This window comes from Cervus elaphus, chromosome X (assembly GCF_910594005.1).
Source record: "Cervus elaphus chromosome X, mCerEla1.1, whole genome shotgun sequence".
Classification (NCBI taxonomy): Eukaryota; Metazoa; Chordata; class Mammalia; order Artiodactyla; family Cervidae; genus Cervus; species Cervus elaphus.
Genome location: NC_057848.1, coordinates 140,897,660 through 140,914,732, shown reverse-complemented (window position 1 = coordinate 140,914,732; position 17,073 = coordinate 140,897,660). Strand labels below are relative to the sequence as shown.

Genomic DNA, 17,073 nt, shown 5'->3' with positions numbered 1-17,073 from the left:
ATAATGATCAAAGGATCAATCCAAGAAGAAGATATAACAATTATAAATATATATGCACCCAACATAGGAGCACCACAATATTTACGGCAAATGCTAATGAGTATGAAAGAGGAAATTAATACTAACACAATAATAGTGAGAGACTTTAGTACCCCACTCACAACTATGGATAGATCAACTAAACAGAAAATTAACAAGGAAACACAAATCTTAAATGACACAATGGACCAGCTAGACCTAATTGATATCTATAGGACATTTCACCCCAAAACAATCAACTTCACTTTTTTTCTCAAGTGCATACGGAACCTTCTCCAGAATAGATCACATCCTGGGGCATAAATCTAGTCTTGGAAAATTCAAAAAAATTGAAATCATTCCAGTCATCTTTTCTGACCACAGTGCAGTAAGATTAGATCTCATTTACAGGAAAAAAAGTGTTAAAAATTCGAACATATGGAGGCTAAATAACACGCTTCTGAATAACCAACAAATCATAGAAGAAATCAAAAAAGAAATCAAAATATGCATAGAAATGAATGAAAATGAAAACACAACCACCCAAAACCTATGGGACACTGTAAAAGCAGTGCAAAGGGGAAGGTTCATGGCATTACAGGCTTACATCAAGAAACAAGAAAAAAGTAATATAAATAACCTAACTCTACACCTAAAGTAATTAGAGAAGGAAGAAATGAAGAACCCCAGGATTAGTAGAAGGAAAGAAATCTTAAAAATTAGGGCAGAAATAAATGCAAAAGAAACTAAAGAGACCATAGCAAAAATCAACAAAGCTAAAAGCTGGTTTTTGGAAAAAATAAACAAAATTGACAAACCATTAGCAAGACTCATTAAGAAACAAAGAAATAAGAACCAAATTAACAAAATTAGAAATGAAAATGGAGAGATCACAACAGACAACACTGAAATACAAAGGATCATAAGAGACTACTACCAGCAGCTCTATGCCAATAAAATGGACAACTTGGATGAAATGGACAAATTCTTAGAAAAGTATAACTTTCCAAAACTGAACCAGGAAGAAATAGAAAATCTTAACAGGCCCATCACAAGCAAGGAAATCGAAACTGTAATCAGAAATCTTCCAGCAAACAAAAGCCCAGGACCAGATGGCTTCACAGCTGAATTCTACCAAAAATTTAGAGAAGAGCGAACACCTATCTTACTCAAACGCTTCCAGAAAATTGCAGATGAAGGTAAACTTCCAAACTCATTCTATGAGGCCACCATCACCCTAATTCCAAAACCAGACAAAGATGCCACAAAAAAAGAAAACTACAGGCCAATATCAGTGATGAACATAGATGCAAAAATCCTTAACAAAATTCTAGCAAACAGAATCCAACAACATATTAAAAAAAATCATACACCATGACCAAGAGGGCTTTATCCCAGGAATGCAAGAATTCTTTAATATCCACAAATCACTCAATGTCATACACCACATTAACAAACTGAAAGATAAAAACCATATGATTATCTCAATAGATGCAGAGAAAGCCTTTGACAAAATTCAACACTCATTTATGATTAAAACTCTCCAGAAAGCAGGAATAGAAGGAACATACCTCAACATAATAAAAGCTATATATGACAAACCCACAGCAAGCATAACCCGCAATGGTGAAAAATTGAAAGCATTTCCCCTGAAATCAGGAACAGACAAGGGTGCCCACTCTCACCACTACTATTCAACATAGTGTTGGAAGTTTTGGCCACAGCAATCAGAGCAGAAAAAGAAGTAAAAGGAATCCAGATAGGACAAGAAGAAGTGAAACTCTCTCTGTTTGCAGATGACATGATCCTCTACATAGAAAACCCTAAAGACTCTACCAGAAAATTACTAGAGCTAGTCAATGAATATAGTAAAGTTGCAGGATATAAAATTAACACACAGAAATCCCTTGCATTCCTATACACTAACAATGAAGAAACAGAAAGAGAAATTAAGGAAACAATACCATTCACCATTGCAACGAAAAGAATAAAATACTTAGGAGTATATCTACCTAAATAAGCAAAAGACCTATACATAGAAAACTATAAAACACTGATGAAAGAAATCAAAGAGGACACAAATAGATGGAGAAACATTACGTGTTCATGGATTGGAAGAATCAATATTATCAAAATGGCTATTCTACCCAAAGCAATCTATAGATTCAATGCAATCCCTATCAAGCTACCAACGGTATTTTTCACAGAACTAGAACAAATAATTTCACAATTTGTATGGAAATACAAAAAACCTCGAATAGCCAAAGTAATCTTGAGAAAGAAGAATGGAACGGGAGGAACCCACCTGCCTGACTTCAGACTCTACTACAAAGCCACAGTCATCAAGACAGTATGGTGCTGGCACAAAGACAGAAATATAGACCAATGGAACAGAATAGAAAGCCCAGAGATAAATCCAGGAACCTATGGACAACTTATCTTTGACAAAGGAGGCAAGGATATTCAATGGAAAAAAGACAACCTCTTTAACAAGTGGTGCTGGGAAAACTGGTCAACCACTTGTAAAAGAATGAAACTAGAACACTTTCTAACACCATACACAAAAATAAATTCAAAATGGATTAAAGATCTAAATGTAAGACCAGAAACTATAAAACTCCTAGAGTAGAACATAGGCAAAACACTCTCCGACATGAATCACAGCAGGATCCTCTATGACCCACCTCCCAGAATATTGGAAATAAAAGCAAAAATAAACAAATGGGACCTAATGAAACTTAAAAGCTTTTGCACAATGAAGGCAACTATAAGTAAGGTGAAAAGACAGCCCTCAGATTGGGAGAAAATAATAGCAAATGAAGAAACAGACAAAGGATTAATCTCAAAAATATACAAGCAACTCCTGAAGCTCAATTCCAGAAAAATCAATAACCCAATCAAAAAAATGGGCCAAAGAACTAAACAGACATTTCCCCAAAGAACACATACAGATGGCTAAGAAACACATGAAAAGATGCTCAACATCACTCATTATCAGAGAAATGCTAATCCAAACCACAATGAGGTACCATTACATGCCAGTCAGGATGGCTGCTATCCAAAAGTCTACAAGCAATAAATGCTGGAGAGGGTGTGGAGAAAAGGGAACCCTCTTACACTGTTGGTGGGAATGCAAACTAGTACAGCTACTATGGAAAACAGTGTGGAGATTTCTTAAAAAATTGGAAATAGACCTGCCATATGACCCAGCAATCCCACTCCTGGGCATACACACTGTGGAAACTAGATCTGAAAGAGATACGTGCACCCCAATGTACATCTCAGCACGGAAGCAACCTAGGTGCCCATTAGCAGATGAATGGATAAGGAAGCTGTGGTACATATACACCATAGAATATTACTCAGCCATTAAAAAGAATTCATTTGAATCAGTTCTAATGAGATGGATGAAACTGGAGCCCATTATACAGAGTGAAGTAAGCCAGAAAGATAAAGAACATTACAGCATACTAACGCATATATATGGAATTTAGAAAGATGGTAACGATAACCCTATATGCAAAACAGAAAAAGAGACACAGAAGTACAGAACAGACTTTTGAACTCTGTGGGAGAAGGCAAGGGTGGGATGTTTCGAAAGAACAGCATGTATATTATCTATGGTGAAACAGATCACCAGCCCAGGTGGGATGCATGAGACAAGTGCTCGGGCCTGGTGCACTGGGAAGACCCAGAGGAATCAGGTGGAGAGGGAGGTGGGAGGGGGGATCGGGATGGGGAATGCGTGTAACTCTATGGCTGATTCATATCAATGTATGACAAAACCCACTGAAATGTTGTGAAGTAATTAGCCTCCAACTAATAAAAAAAAATTAAAATAAAAAAAATTTTTTTAATAAAATGAATGGGAAAAAAAAAAAAAAGAAAAAAGCAGAGACATTACTTTGCCAGCAAAGGTCCGTCTGGTCAAAGCTAAGGTTTCTCCAGTGGTCATGTATGGATGTGAGAGTTGGACTGTGAAGAAAGCTGAGCACTGAAAAATTGATGCTTTTGAACTGTGGTATTGGAGAAGACTCTTGAGAGTCCCTTGGACTGCAAGGAGATCCAACCAGTCCATCTTAAAGGAGATCAGTCCTGGGTGTTCATTGGAAGGACTGATGCTGAAGCTAAAACTCCAGTACTTTGGCTACCTCATGCGAAGAATTCACACACTGGAAAAGACCCTGATGCTGGGAGGGATTGGGGGCAGGAGGAGAAGGGGATGACAGAGGATGAGATGGCTGGATGGCATCACTGACTCGATAGGCATGAGTTTGAGTAGACTCCAGGAGTTGGTGATGGACAGGGAGGCCTGGTGTGCTGTGATTCATGGGGTCGCAAAGAGGTGGACATGACTGAGCGACTGAACTGAGCTGAGATGGTGTTTGCCTCACCTGGTCTGTATCACTTGGCAATACAAACTGCTCCAACAATTGACATATCTGTAGAGCTAGGACAATAACTGACCCAGTTTATGTTGGATGGATTAATTATTAAATAAGACAAATTAAATAATCTCAAATTCAGTAGCCAAATCTTGTCTTTACATGAATAATTTGAATGAAAAACTCTCAAACAAGTGTTAAGTGGGGCTTGCAGTATTAACGAGTCCAGAAATTCTTAGAGGTCTCCTTCAGGTAGCATAACAAATAAGCATTCGTTTATTTTCACCAGTAAATAAAGACATCCGGGTTGCACTAAGACACATGGAACAAAATCAGCAAAGTTGGTACTCATTACCATAGGCAAAATAAATATTACGTATCCATTTTTTAAAGTTCCTGTGATAGTCTGACTAGTTTTGTTTGCAAGAGACACAAGGACAAAAATGAAATCGAATGCTTTTGTGGAGAAGAAATTCCCTGGATGAGCAGAAAAGCCTGCCCAAGTTTTGTGTTTTTTTGTTCGTTTGAAACAGGATTGAGGGGTCTTATAATCAAGATGCAGCCATTAAGAGCTAAAAGGGAGAGGACACATTGAAGAGAGTCAACTAAGACCCTGGTGAATTATCAAAAACTCTGAACTACTTTCTTAGTGAGAGTCTACGGTCTGAGCAACTCATGAGGAGAAAAGGCAGCGGTCCCGCGGCACCTGGAAATGAGGAATGCTACATTTAAGGAACCTGACTTGGGCGTGGCATTTTGAAGCCGGTGTCATGTAAAATGTAGCGAATGAAAATGCCTTCTGAAAGCCTGAGAACAGGCTGCGGCGGGGCAGAGCTGGGGGGGAAGGGGAAGAGTTTAAGGATGGTGCTTGGTACATTATAAACCCTCAGAAATACTGGCTGCTTTTGAATGAAATGAAACCCAACCTGAATCCAGCCCCTACTCAGTTCCTTACGGAAGACAATGGTTGCCTAGGCAACGCCTAAGCAAGTTCGGATGTAGAGGCGGATGTCAACTGTTGCCTCACCAGAGAGTACAGAGCTGAGGTGCCATAGCGGAGTAGAGGAGCTGCGGGGAACTTAGGCTGACGGTCTGACCGAGTGTGTTCCGGTCACTCCCGGGTGGAAGCATAAACTAAATACAATTTGACTGCGGTTTTAGCGTTTCAGCACTATGTCATGAACTTCACATAATTTTACACTTGTTCATCGAGATGGAAAGCTCAGATTCCGACGATGAAGAAGACAGCGTTTCGGTCCGACGCAGAGATCAGAAAGACAGAAAAGCTCGAGAAGATGATTACTACAGATTCGTAAGTGATCTGAGTGAAGAAGATTACATACTTATGAGGGACAACAATTTGCTCGGCCCCCTAGGTGAAAGTACAGAAGAAGAGTTGTTGCAGAGACTGCAATTAATGAAAGAAAACCTACGACAAAACTCAGATGAAAATCCAGGTATATTTCTCTTTGGAGGGAATAGGATGGGATGAAAAAGGAACTTCATAGTATTAGATAATCACTTCATAATAGTAAATAGTAAATTATTAAGAAGTGGCATAAATTATTAGGTAAGGAACTTCTCATAAAAAAGAACTGACATTGACTTGGTTTGCGGTGAGAATGCCAGGGTAGGTTCTTTTTTTCCTGATTCACATTTGGGTTGTTTTAACTGGGAAACAGTGTGAGGTAGACTATTGGTTTTTGTTTGGTTTTTGGTTTTGTACCTCAGTGGAACGTTCCTCCTATGTCCCGAATTATTTTCTCTATCTATGAAAGTGAAAGTCACTCCGTCGTGTCAGACTCTTTGAAACCCCATGGACTATAGAGTCCACGGAAATATCCAAGTCAGAATACTGGAATGGAGGGGATCTTCCCAACCCAGGGATGGAACCCAGGTCTCCCGTTTTCCAGGTGGATTCTTTATCAGTTGAGCCACAAGGGAAGCCCAAGAATACGGGAGTGGGTAGACTATCTCTTCTCCAGCAGATCTTCCCGACCCAGGAATCCAACTGGGGTCTCCTGCATTGCAGGCAGATTATTTACCAACTGAGTTATGAGGGAAGCCCTCTCTATCCATATACATGTGTAAAAAAAAAAAAAAAAGCAAAAAGAAATATTTTATATTCTAACCAAATAGTTCTCAACTGGGGACTGTTTTGCTCTCCCCCACCCCAAGGGACATTTGACAATAGCTGGAGATATTTTCGGTCTTCACAGAGGGAGGCATGGGTGTTACTAGATCTAGTGGGCAGAGGCCAGAGATGCTGCCAAATATGACACAACACACAGGGTAGCTCCCCAAAATAAGAATTGCCCAGTTCCAAAATGTAAATAGTTCTAAGGCTGAGAAACCCTGCTGGAACCTCAGATCTGGTGCCTTCTCTCCCAGTGTGAAATAGAGGATTTTACTATCTAATGAAGAGGATACTATCACTTTGGTTCTTGAATATGGTCTTATATGTGCCATGCTAGGTTCAGTCTATTCATTTGATCTGACTTTCAGCTTAATGCCAATTAAAAACCTTGGTAATATTAAGAAGTATTCAAAATTCATATACTTTTAAACCTATAACCTTTGTTTATATTTGGGCAATAATCTTATATTGTAAAACAACTTAGACATTATCAAAAGCATATAAGAGCCTAGGAGTAGTGATGTTGGAGACTAATGAGAATTAGACAATAATATCAATTGAATTAAAATACTAGCACTGTATGTTAACTGGTGTTTACCTTGTAGAATTGCTTTGGTGTTTTGACAGTGGACTGAAAAAAAAAAAATGTCTCTTGACATGCCTCCCACAGTGGTATACAGGGCTGTGTATATGACGAAATATTGAAAAACAGACTTCCTTCAGATACCCTCTGAATTTATCTAGGATTAGTGTACTCTTTTTCAGATGAAATTGAAACTTCCCTGCCTTTACTTATAAATCTAGATAATATAGCTTTTAAAGTATCAACTCTGTAAATATGAAATCAGTTGAAAACATCTGAGTGTTTAAGTTCTCATTTTTGTTTGCTTTTTAAACCAAGTTTCAGAGTGCTACTTTATGATGGTTCCAATTTTGGTAGTTCTTTTATGGCCCCTCCCCCCCTTTTTTAATTCACAGAGAGACATGCTTCAGATGATACATCCAGTGATGACTCTGTACTAGACTGCCTTACTACTTCCGGACAAACTGAAAATGTGACAAGTGAGCAAAAAGAATATCCGTCTTGGGGAGAAGACAGCCAAAGTAGTGCTAATAGTGATGAGCTCAGATTTGGCTTAGAAAGAAATCTTGACTGGGATGATGAAAACTCAAATCCAGAGGATGAATGTGTAGCATCTGCAAAACTTCCCAGGAGAGAAGATACGGAAGACAGCCAAAGACAACTGGAAAATCCACAGTCTGAGCCACTATTTACAACACCATCTGCATCAGAACAAGATACAATGGAAACATTAATGGAAGTCCCACTGACTAGAAGTCAGAGAAGACTAAGAAGTAGGAGCCCAGTCTATCGCAGAACCAGAGCAAGGACTGACAGTTGGTCACCTCCACATTCACGGTGGGAATATTTTCCAAGTACTAATGAAGATATACCATCTCAGACTTTTAAAGAACCTCCCATATGTGAGAATGAGACATTTTCTAGAACTGGGCATGAAGAAACATTGAGACAGCAAATGCCTCGACATGAGTTGCAAACTAGGGATCTTACTGAAACTTCTACAACTAGGAATGCTGCAGATGAAGAATGTGATTCAGATACAACATGCAGTAGTGAATCTTGGGAAGTGATGGAAACAAATCTAACCACACCCTTCAATCTTGAAGTAGAACGAGTTCATTGTCCAGCATGTTCTCTGATAGACAGCAGAATTAGTAGAACTCAGTTAACATCTGACTCCCTGAACATCACTACCACTTCAGAAAGTGAGGAAGAAGTACTTCAGCCTATGCTTTCATATTCTGATGAGGGCAATGAGAGTGCTTCTGTCAATACCATCAGAAATCCCGTTCATAGAATTTTAAATATAACAACTGTTTCATTTCCGAGTATATCATGGCAGACAATGATAGGATTTAGTTACTCAAGTAATCTTATGGACAGTGACAGTAATTTAGAGCATAGTGTCTCACCTCCAAGTGAATACATAGAAAGGGCAGAATCACCAAATGAAAGACATGGACCCAGTGGTAGTGATAGTCGACCTGGTTCTGCTTCAAATGCTAGATATAATCCTGATTTAAGTTTAATAGTGATCTCAGACTCAAGCCCCTATTCAATTTCTAGTTCTGCATCCAGTCCTATCTTAATTTCTAGCTCAAATGATGAAGATTCAGAAACTAGCTCTCTGATCTTGGTAGAGAATGAAGAAAGAATCTTATCAATAGGCTTATCAGAGACTGGGCAAGAACATGGACGAATGTCCCCAATAATACTTGATGATAGTGACTCTGGGTCCTCCATTAGCCTGGATGAGTTTCTCTTATTAAATGAAGCAGACCCACACCAAACTACAGGCCTTACAACAACACAGATTGAAAACTTGCCTTTAAGATATTTTGCAGAGAATGATTCACATGAAGTGTGTACCATTTGCATCACAGAATACACCGCAGGCAACATGCTACGCATCCTTCCATGTTCCCATGAATACCATTGTGCCTGCATCGATCGATGGCTGGAAGAACATTCGAACTGCCCTATTTGTCGTGGGCCAGTTGTGGATCCACCTGAGGCAGATAATTCTATGTGAGATCTGAATTCTCGGATATATAAAGTGTTATAATGATGAAAAAAAAAACAGCTGCCTTATGTCCACTTTTAGAGTTATTTATGTTGAAGTATAACTATCTGAATCTATATGTAACAATTGGAACTGAATTACTTGTTCCTGAAGAAATTATTGGGCTTTCCCAAATTTCTGTTTCATAATAAAAGGAAATATTAAAAAGTCAAACAGTGTTATCCTATCTGACAATAAAAATGAGTTACACACCATAGCAGTGCATTGAATTTCAATAGAAATGTAGTCTGTGCACTGGATTGCGATATTCCTGATGCCATGACAGAAATGTTCTAATATGATATAATCAATCCAGATAGATCCTAGTAGTACCTTCTAGTCATATAAATCCCAGATATCTCTTGGCCGTGTTCAATCCTGGTTGTTCATGCAAAGAAACAAGAACCCACTAAATAATTTAGAAGCAATTTAAGACTGCATTAGAGTCATTCACATTAAAAAGTCATGTTATATTCATAGAATGCCATAAAAAGCTTTGAAACCCTTCTCTTCCAGTTTATCCCTTATCCAGTTTATCTCTTCCATTTATCCCTTCTCCAGCAGTTTATCCCACACTCCCCAATACTACCTTAATGTTTCTCCTATTCCCCACTACCAATGTATTAGTCAGAATCCAACCAAAAGCTGATGGCACACTTTAAAAGAGTGACGGAATATCATTTAATGAGGTGACTAAAATGTGAAAATAATGAACAGAAACCAAGAGATGATGAATACCCAGAGGCTAGCAACTGAGAAGCCAGTATTAGAACCCCCAGGTTTGAAGGGGCATAGAGAGATGATAGTTCCTGCAACCCCAAATGTCTTAAGAGGTGTAGTAGAAATCCACCCAGCGAGAGCTATAAGCTGAGAAAATGGCAGCCACTGCCAATCCAAAGTTTTGGAGGGGGTGCATCACAGAAATGAATACCCTTACCTTCTTTCCTCCTGACTTCTAATCTTTTGTCAGTAGTCCACATTAGCCAAATCTAACCTGAAGGACTGATGCTGAAGCTGAAGCTCCAATACTTTGGCTACCTGATGGGAAGAACCAATTATTGCAAAAGACCCTATTGGCCAGTACAAAAAATTTTCCTTAACATTTTCCATTCTGGTGAGAGTACATTGTATTACAACCTGTGGCAACAATCATGACTTTGTACAATGTGCAACCTGTTCAAATGCAGGCTGTGTTAAGTATAAACCTGCTCTAAAAATTTAAAGTCAGAAACATCACTGACCTTTATTTCCTATGTGACTTGCTGGTAGCCACAGTATTTGCACATAACTACAAAATATAAATGGGGAATGGTGGTGAAGTTTTTAAATTCACTTTTGAGCTAGCATATTTTCCACACAGAAGATAGCTGCATGGCCATACATGAAGACTTAGGTCAAACCTCTGAAACTGACATTAACTAATACTGAAATTTGTTTGAATATTCTGATTTTTATCAAGCATTTCTGATACCAGGTGTACTTCATCTACTATGAGTAGAATAATTATAACAGTACTTGGTTTTCATGCTATCCTAACAGGTTCCAGTCTTCCAAAGGATGATAATTGCTTAATTAATGCTTCAGTACATTCACATACACCTTCTGTGGTTGACAGAATTCTATGATGACACCTAATGATCCTTGTAGTAGCCCCTCTCCTTGAGTATGAGACCTGTAAATGTGATGGAATATTGTTCCCATTGTTAGATTATGATAAACAGCACAGTTGATTGGGAAATTATACAGAGTGAGCTTGTCCCAATCAGGTGACCACTTAAAAGGCACAGAGAGGACTTCTAATCCATATAAGATGGTTTATGCTCCTCTTTCCCTGCTCCCTTTTTATAAGCCCAACTATATATCCTGGAAACAGTATAAGACAACCAAATATGAGCTCTGAAAGGTCTAAAGAAGAAGGTGAGTTGGCTAGGGACCCTTAGAATGACTGAGCAACTTCATGGTGGGGCACCTTATGACCTCTACCAAGAAGAAATGTGACCCAAACCCAGCATTCCCTCTCAACTTAGTAATAGGAAGTGGCTCAGATGGGCTCCTCTGCCATCACATCAAATAGGAATCCCACAAATACCAAATGAGCACCGAAGAACCTAAAAGAAGGAGCAATTGAAATCCCTGCTGACAATAAATCCCCAGATAAAGTGATTTCCTCCCCACTCAACCCGAGATTCCCCTTCACCACCCATACACACCAGTGGCTCCTTAGCCAGAAAAAGTGATCCCACCAATAAGCTCACACTTGGAAAACGCTCTCCTCCTCAGAGGGGCCTGAGACTCCTCTCCCCTATCCAGAGACATTAGGCAACTTGCTGGTACCTCCACAGAAAGTTTTCAACCTGGGAAGTACCCTTCATTCTCTACAGTCAAGGGAGAACCTGTCACAAGTGCCTGGCACAGGAAGTACTCCTCATCAAGTGGTCCAGAGATTCCCTTCCCCCACCAGTAGCACCAAGTGGCCCAATCCTCCAGAAGCAGCATGAGGAGGCTGCTTATGGAAGTAGCTGCATCAGCTACTTATGGAGGTAAGTAGAAGTAGGGCAGAAGTAGCTCCACCTGCACAACACAAAAGGTACCATAAAGGTTCTGAAAATTAGATTGTCATGGAACCATGGTCCACAAAATTTGGCACTATGTGCCAAACCTATAAAAATGAAAGGCCTGATAAAATGAAAAAGCAAAACAAAACTTTAAATAGGGACCAAAGTATCCTAACATAATAGCCAAAATGTCCAAAAAACAATAAAATATCACTACTCATACCATAACAACTTGACACATAACAACTTGAATAAGAAATGACAAATGATGCCAAATCAGGATGAGTTAGATGTTAGAATTATCTTACAAGTATTTAAATGCTGATTTCAGACCTTTAAGACCTTGAACAGAGAACCAAGCCACTGCATGGCAGTATCCCAACCTACAGAACTGTGAGCTACTAAAGAGGTGTTGTTTTAAGCCACTACATTTGTGCTAATTTCTTATGCAGCAAAAGAAAACTAGGACAATGTCTTCTATAGGATCCATCCTGTACCCAGAAAATGATTATAATGAGCCCGAGACGGTCACAAAGAGTCAGACATGACTTAGCAACTGAACGGCAACAAGACAAGTAAATGCCTTAATGCCTTAGTTCTAGGCCTATTATGACATTATAATCTACCATTTTTCCTGAGAATGGAATCCCTAATTCCTGCTACTGAAGCTCTTAGAAGACTATATGCTTCCTGTTCGAACAACCACCAACACCTCATAGCTCTAACTTGACTTCATATTACCCTCTCTCATTCTACCAGCGTACGCGCCTTTTATCATAAACCTAACTTAACACTCTGACTTTCAAACTATGTAGCCACTCAATTTGTCTCAACATAGCTGCTGAGTAGTATTATTAAGCTAATAGTAATAATTATTTTTATATATTGATCTTCCAAATCATACTCCTTCTATCTGCCCTGACAAATCAGATTAAGACTTATACCAGAATCATCTGAGCTCCACCTGATCTGTTTTTTCCATTAGAGTGTATCAGTTTAAATACACAACATCAATTACTGTCACTGTGAACATTAATAATTCTATCTTAAGAATTTTCTCTGTATTTTCTTTCTAGGTTTTAAAATATGTGTTTATTTTGGCCTAATTCCAAAAAAATAAACTAACAATCTTATCTGAATAACAAATTCTTTTTGAAAGCAGTTAGAGCCTATGGATAGGTTTTTGATAGCAATATAAAGTGTATGTACATGTGTTACTCACCTTGGGATTTAAATGGTAATCTGGATCTGTGTTGATACAGAGAAATTTAAGGTGAAAATAAATTTTTAAAGAATTATTTATCAAACATATTTCTAGTTGCATGTATTTTTGTGCAGTAGACACAGTTGTACAACAGTTGGGCAATGATGGTTAACTGTGACGGTGGTGTTTTGTAATACAGAATGCTTGGCTACTTGACGTTTTCCGCTGACTGCTCCTATGTAAAGGTAATGTGCTGTGCAGAAACAAATGGTTCTCCAGTTTGTTAAAAACCCTGACCACTGTACTTGCAGTCACCCAGGTCCAGGCCTCGCATATATAAGGGAGCATACAGTGAACACACCTAGCAGGTGAATTGAAAAGTAAATGTGTCTTTATTTTTTCCTTTCACACCCAAAGTGGTCAATCTGACCATCTTCAGTTACGAACTTAAGTAGGAAAGATGCTAAGAGTTTGTTGTTTGCTAAGTGCTAGTAACATGCTACATCTTTTTGTTTATGTATGTACTGTATTTTTCTGAGCAAGCATTTTTCCTGGTGTTTTAAAAAATTTGTTGTGATTATATTCTCACTCATAAAAGTAGGAAGCAGAAAAGATAATTGAGGTCATACATCTCACATGTGTTATAAACAAAGATATCAAAACAACTGAGTATCAACTTTTAGAGATCCAAGGTATAAATATAATTTAGCAAGTTAAAATCAATGTCACACACATCTGCTACTACCTTATGGCTTTGATCCCCAAGCTGGGTATGACTTTACTGTGGCTCTGCTCTGAATCTTTTAGAATTGTCTTCTTTGGCTCAACACTCTATTTTAACACTGGTTTTGAGTGAATATTATGGGAGACAGTTAACCCTAGCTTGACTTTGGAATTTATCTCAGCATTATTGGTCCTAACTGTAGCCCCACTCAACCTCTCCTCTTTAATTTATAGTGGCCAATGTGACCCTCTGTTTCAGACATTATTTTCTTTCTTTTTTCTTTTCCAGTTTTACTGAAAAATAATTGACATACATCCCTGTATAAGCTTAAGACATGCAGAATGATGGTTTGATTTATATATCTCAAGAAATGATTACCACAATAGGTCCAGCTAACATACATCTCCTCATATACATACAACAAAAACAAAAGAAAGAAGAAAAGAAAGGAAAATAATTGCTCCTCGTGATGGGAATACTTAGAATTTACTTTCTTAACACCTTTCCTATATATCATACAGCAGTGGTAGCTATAGGCATGTTGTACATTACATCCCTAGTACTTACTTTTCTTATAACTGGAAGTTTGTACCTTTTGACCACATAGCTCTGATTCCCCACCCCTCCTTCCCCTACCTCTGGTAAACACTAGCCTGAGCTCTTTTCCAAAGACCTTGGTATTTCGGCTTTGTCTTTTCTCTTTTTTTAAGATTCCACATAAAGTGAGATAATAAAATATGTGTCTTTTGCTGCCTCATTTTCAATTCTCACTGCCCAATTCTCTTTGTCTGAGAAACTGATTAAATTAAACCATGAAAAATAGATTCAATTTTCACATATTAGAATTTAAGAAACCAGAGTCTAGAAAGAGTAAGTATTTGGGTGAATAATGGATTAATGATTAGACTTCAACCCAGGTCTCTAAATCCTCAAGCCAGTCCTCTTTCCTGTATATTGAATGCCTCAGTATATTGACTTTATTTTTTTTTTATCTGCAACATATTTTATTTTTTTTCCATTTATTTTCATTAGTTGGAGGCTAATTACTTTACCATATTGAGGTGGATTTTGTCATACATTGACATGAATCAGCCATGGAGTTAAATGTATTCCCGATCCCGATCCCCCCTCCCACCTCCCTCTCCACCCGATTCGTCTGGATCTTCCCAGTGCACCAGGCCTGAGCACTTGTCTCATGCATCCAACCTGGGCTGGTGATCTGTTTCACTATAGATAATATACATGTTTCGATACTGTTCTCTTCAAATATCCCACCCTCGCCTTCTCCCACAGAGTCCAAAAGTCTGATCTATACATCTGTGTCTCTTTTTCTGTTTTGCATATAGGGTTATCATTACCATCTTTCTAAATTCCATATATATGTGTTAATATGCTGTAATGTTCTTTATCTTTCTGGCTTACTTCACTCTGAATAATGGGCTTCAGTTTCATCCATCTCATTAGGACTGATTCAAGTGAATTCTTCTTAACGGCTGAGTAATATTCCATGGTGTATATGTACCACAGCTTCCTTATCCATTCGTCTGCTTATGGGCACCTAGGTTGCTTCCATGACCTGGCTATTATAAACAGTGCTGCGATGAACATTGGGGTGCACGTGTCTCTTTCAGATCTGGTTTCCTCAGTATGTATGCCCAGGAGTGGGATTACTGGGTCATATGGCAGTTCTATTTCCAGTTTTTTAAGAAATCTCCACACTGTTCTCCATAGAGGCTGTACTAGTTTGCATTTCCACCAACAGTGGAAGAGGGTTCCCTTTTCTCCACACCCTCTCCAGCATTTATTGCTTGTAGACTTTTGGATAGCAGCCATCCTGACTGGCATGTAATGGTACCTCATTGTGGTTTGGATTAGCATTTCTCTGATAATGAGTGATGTTGAGCATCTTTTCATGTGTTTCTTAGCCATCTGTATGTTTTCTTTGGGGAAATGTCTGTTTAGTTCTTTGGCCATTTTTTTATTTGGGTTATTTATTTTTCTGGAATTGAACTTCAGGAGTTGCTTGTATATTTTTGAGATTAATCCTTTGTCTGTAGCTTTGTTTGCTATTATTTTCTCCCAATCTGAGGGCTGTCTTTTCACCTTGCTTATAGTTTCCTTTGTTGTGCAAAAGCTTTTAAGTTTCATTAGGTCCCATTTGTTTATTTTTGCTTTTATTTCCAGTATTCTGGGAGGTGGGTCATAGAGGATACTGCTGTGATTCATTTCGGAGAGTGTTTTGCCTATGATCTCCTCTTGGAGTTTTATAGTTTCTGTTCTTACATTTAGATCTTTAATCCATTTTGAATTTATTTTTGTGTATGGTGTTAGAAAGTGTTCTAGTTTCATTCTTGTACAAGTGGTTGACCAGTTTTCCCAGCACCACTTGTTAAAGAAGTTGTCTTTTTTCCATTGAATATCCTTGCCTCCTTTGTCAAAGATAAGGTGTCCATAGGTTTGTGGATTTATCTCTGGGCTTTCTATTCTGTTCCATTGATCTATATTTCTGTCTTTGTGCCAGTACCATACTGTCTTGATGACTGTGGCTTTGTAGTAGAGCCTGAAGTCAGGCAGGTTGATTCCTCCAGTTCCAATCTTCTTTCTCAAGATTACTTTGATGTGAAAACAGACAAAGAAGGCCACTACATAATGATCAAAGGATCAATCCAAGAAGAAGATATAACAATTATAAATATATATGCACCCAACATAGGAGCACCACAATATGTAAGGCAAACCCTAACGAGTATGAAAGAGGAAATTAATACTAACACAATAATAGTGGGAGACTTTAACACCCCACTCACAACTATGGATAGATCAACTAAACAGAAAATTAACAAGGAAACACAAACTTTAAATGACACAATGGACCAGCTAGACCTAATTGATATCTATAGGTCATTTCACCCCAAAACAATCAACTTCGCCTTTTTCTCAAGTGCACATGGAACCTTCTCCAGAATAGATCACATCCTGGGGCATAAATCTAGTCTTGGAAAATTCAAAAAAATTGAAATCATTCCAGTCATCTTTTCTGACCACAGTGCAGTAAGATTAGATCTCAATTACAGGGAAAAAATTGTTAAAAATTCGAAGATATGGAGGCTAAATAACACGCTTCTGAATAACCAACAAATCATAGAAGAAATCAAAAAAGAAATCAAAATATGCATAGAAATGAATGAAAATGAAAACACAACAACCCAAAACCTATGGGACACTGTAAAAGCAGTGCTAAGGGGAAGGTTCATAGCATTACAGGCTTACCTCAAGAAACAAGAAAAAAGTTAAATAAATAACCTAACTCTACACCTAAAGTAATTAGAGAAGGAAGAAATGAAGAACCCCAGGATTAGTAGAAGGAAAGAAATCTTAAAAATTAAGGCAGAAATAAATGCAAAA

The 17,073-nt window shown here is 38.2% G+C and overlaps 1 protein-coding gene across 1 annotated transcript; it reads left to right on the top strand.

Annotated features, from left to right (window-relative positions):
* Nucleotides 1-5,616: 5,616 nt before the first annotated feature.
* On the top strand, nt 5,617-9,155 carry LOC122689562 (E3 ubiquitin-protein ligase RLIM-like). The gene is made up of 2 exons (XM_043896124.1): nt 5,617-5,860; nt 7,519-9,155. Exons 1-2 carry the CDS (start codon nt 5,617-5,619, stop codon nt 9,153-9,155), a joined length of 1,881 nt encoding a protein of 626 aa, XP_043752059.1.
* The last annotated feature ends 7,918 nt before the right edge of the window (nt 9,156-17,073 follow it).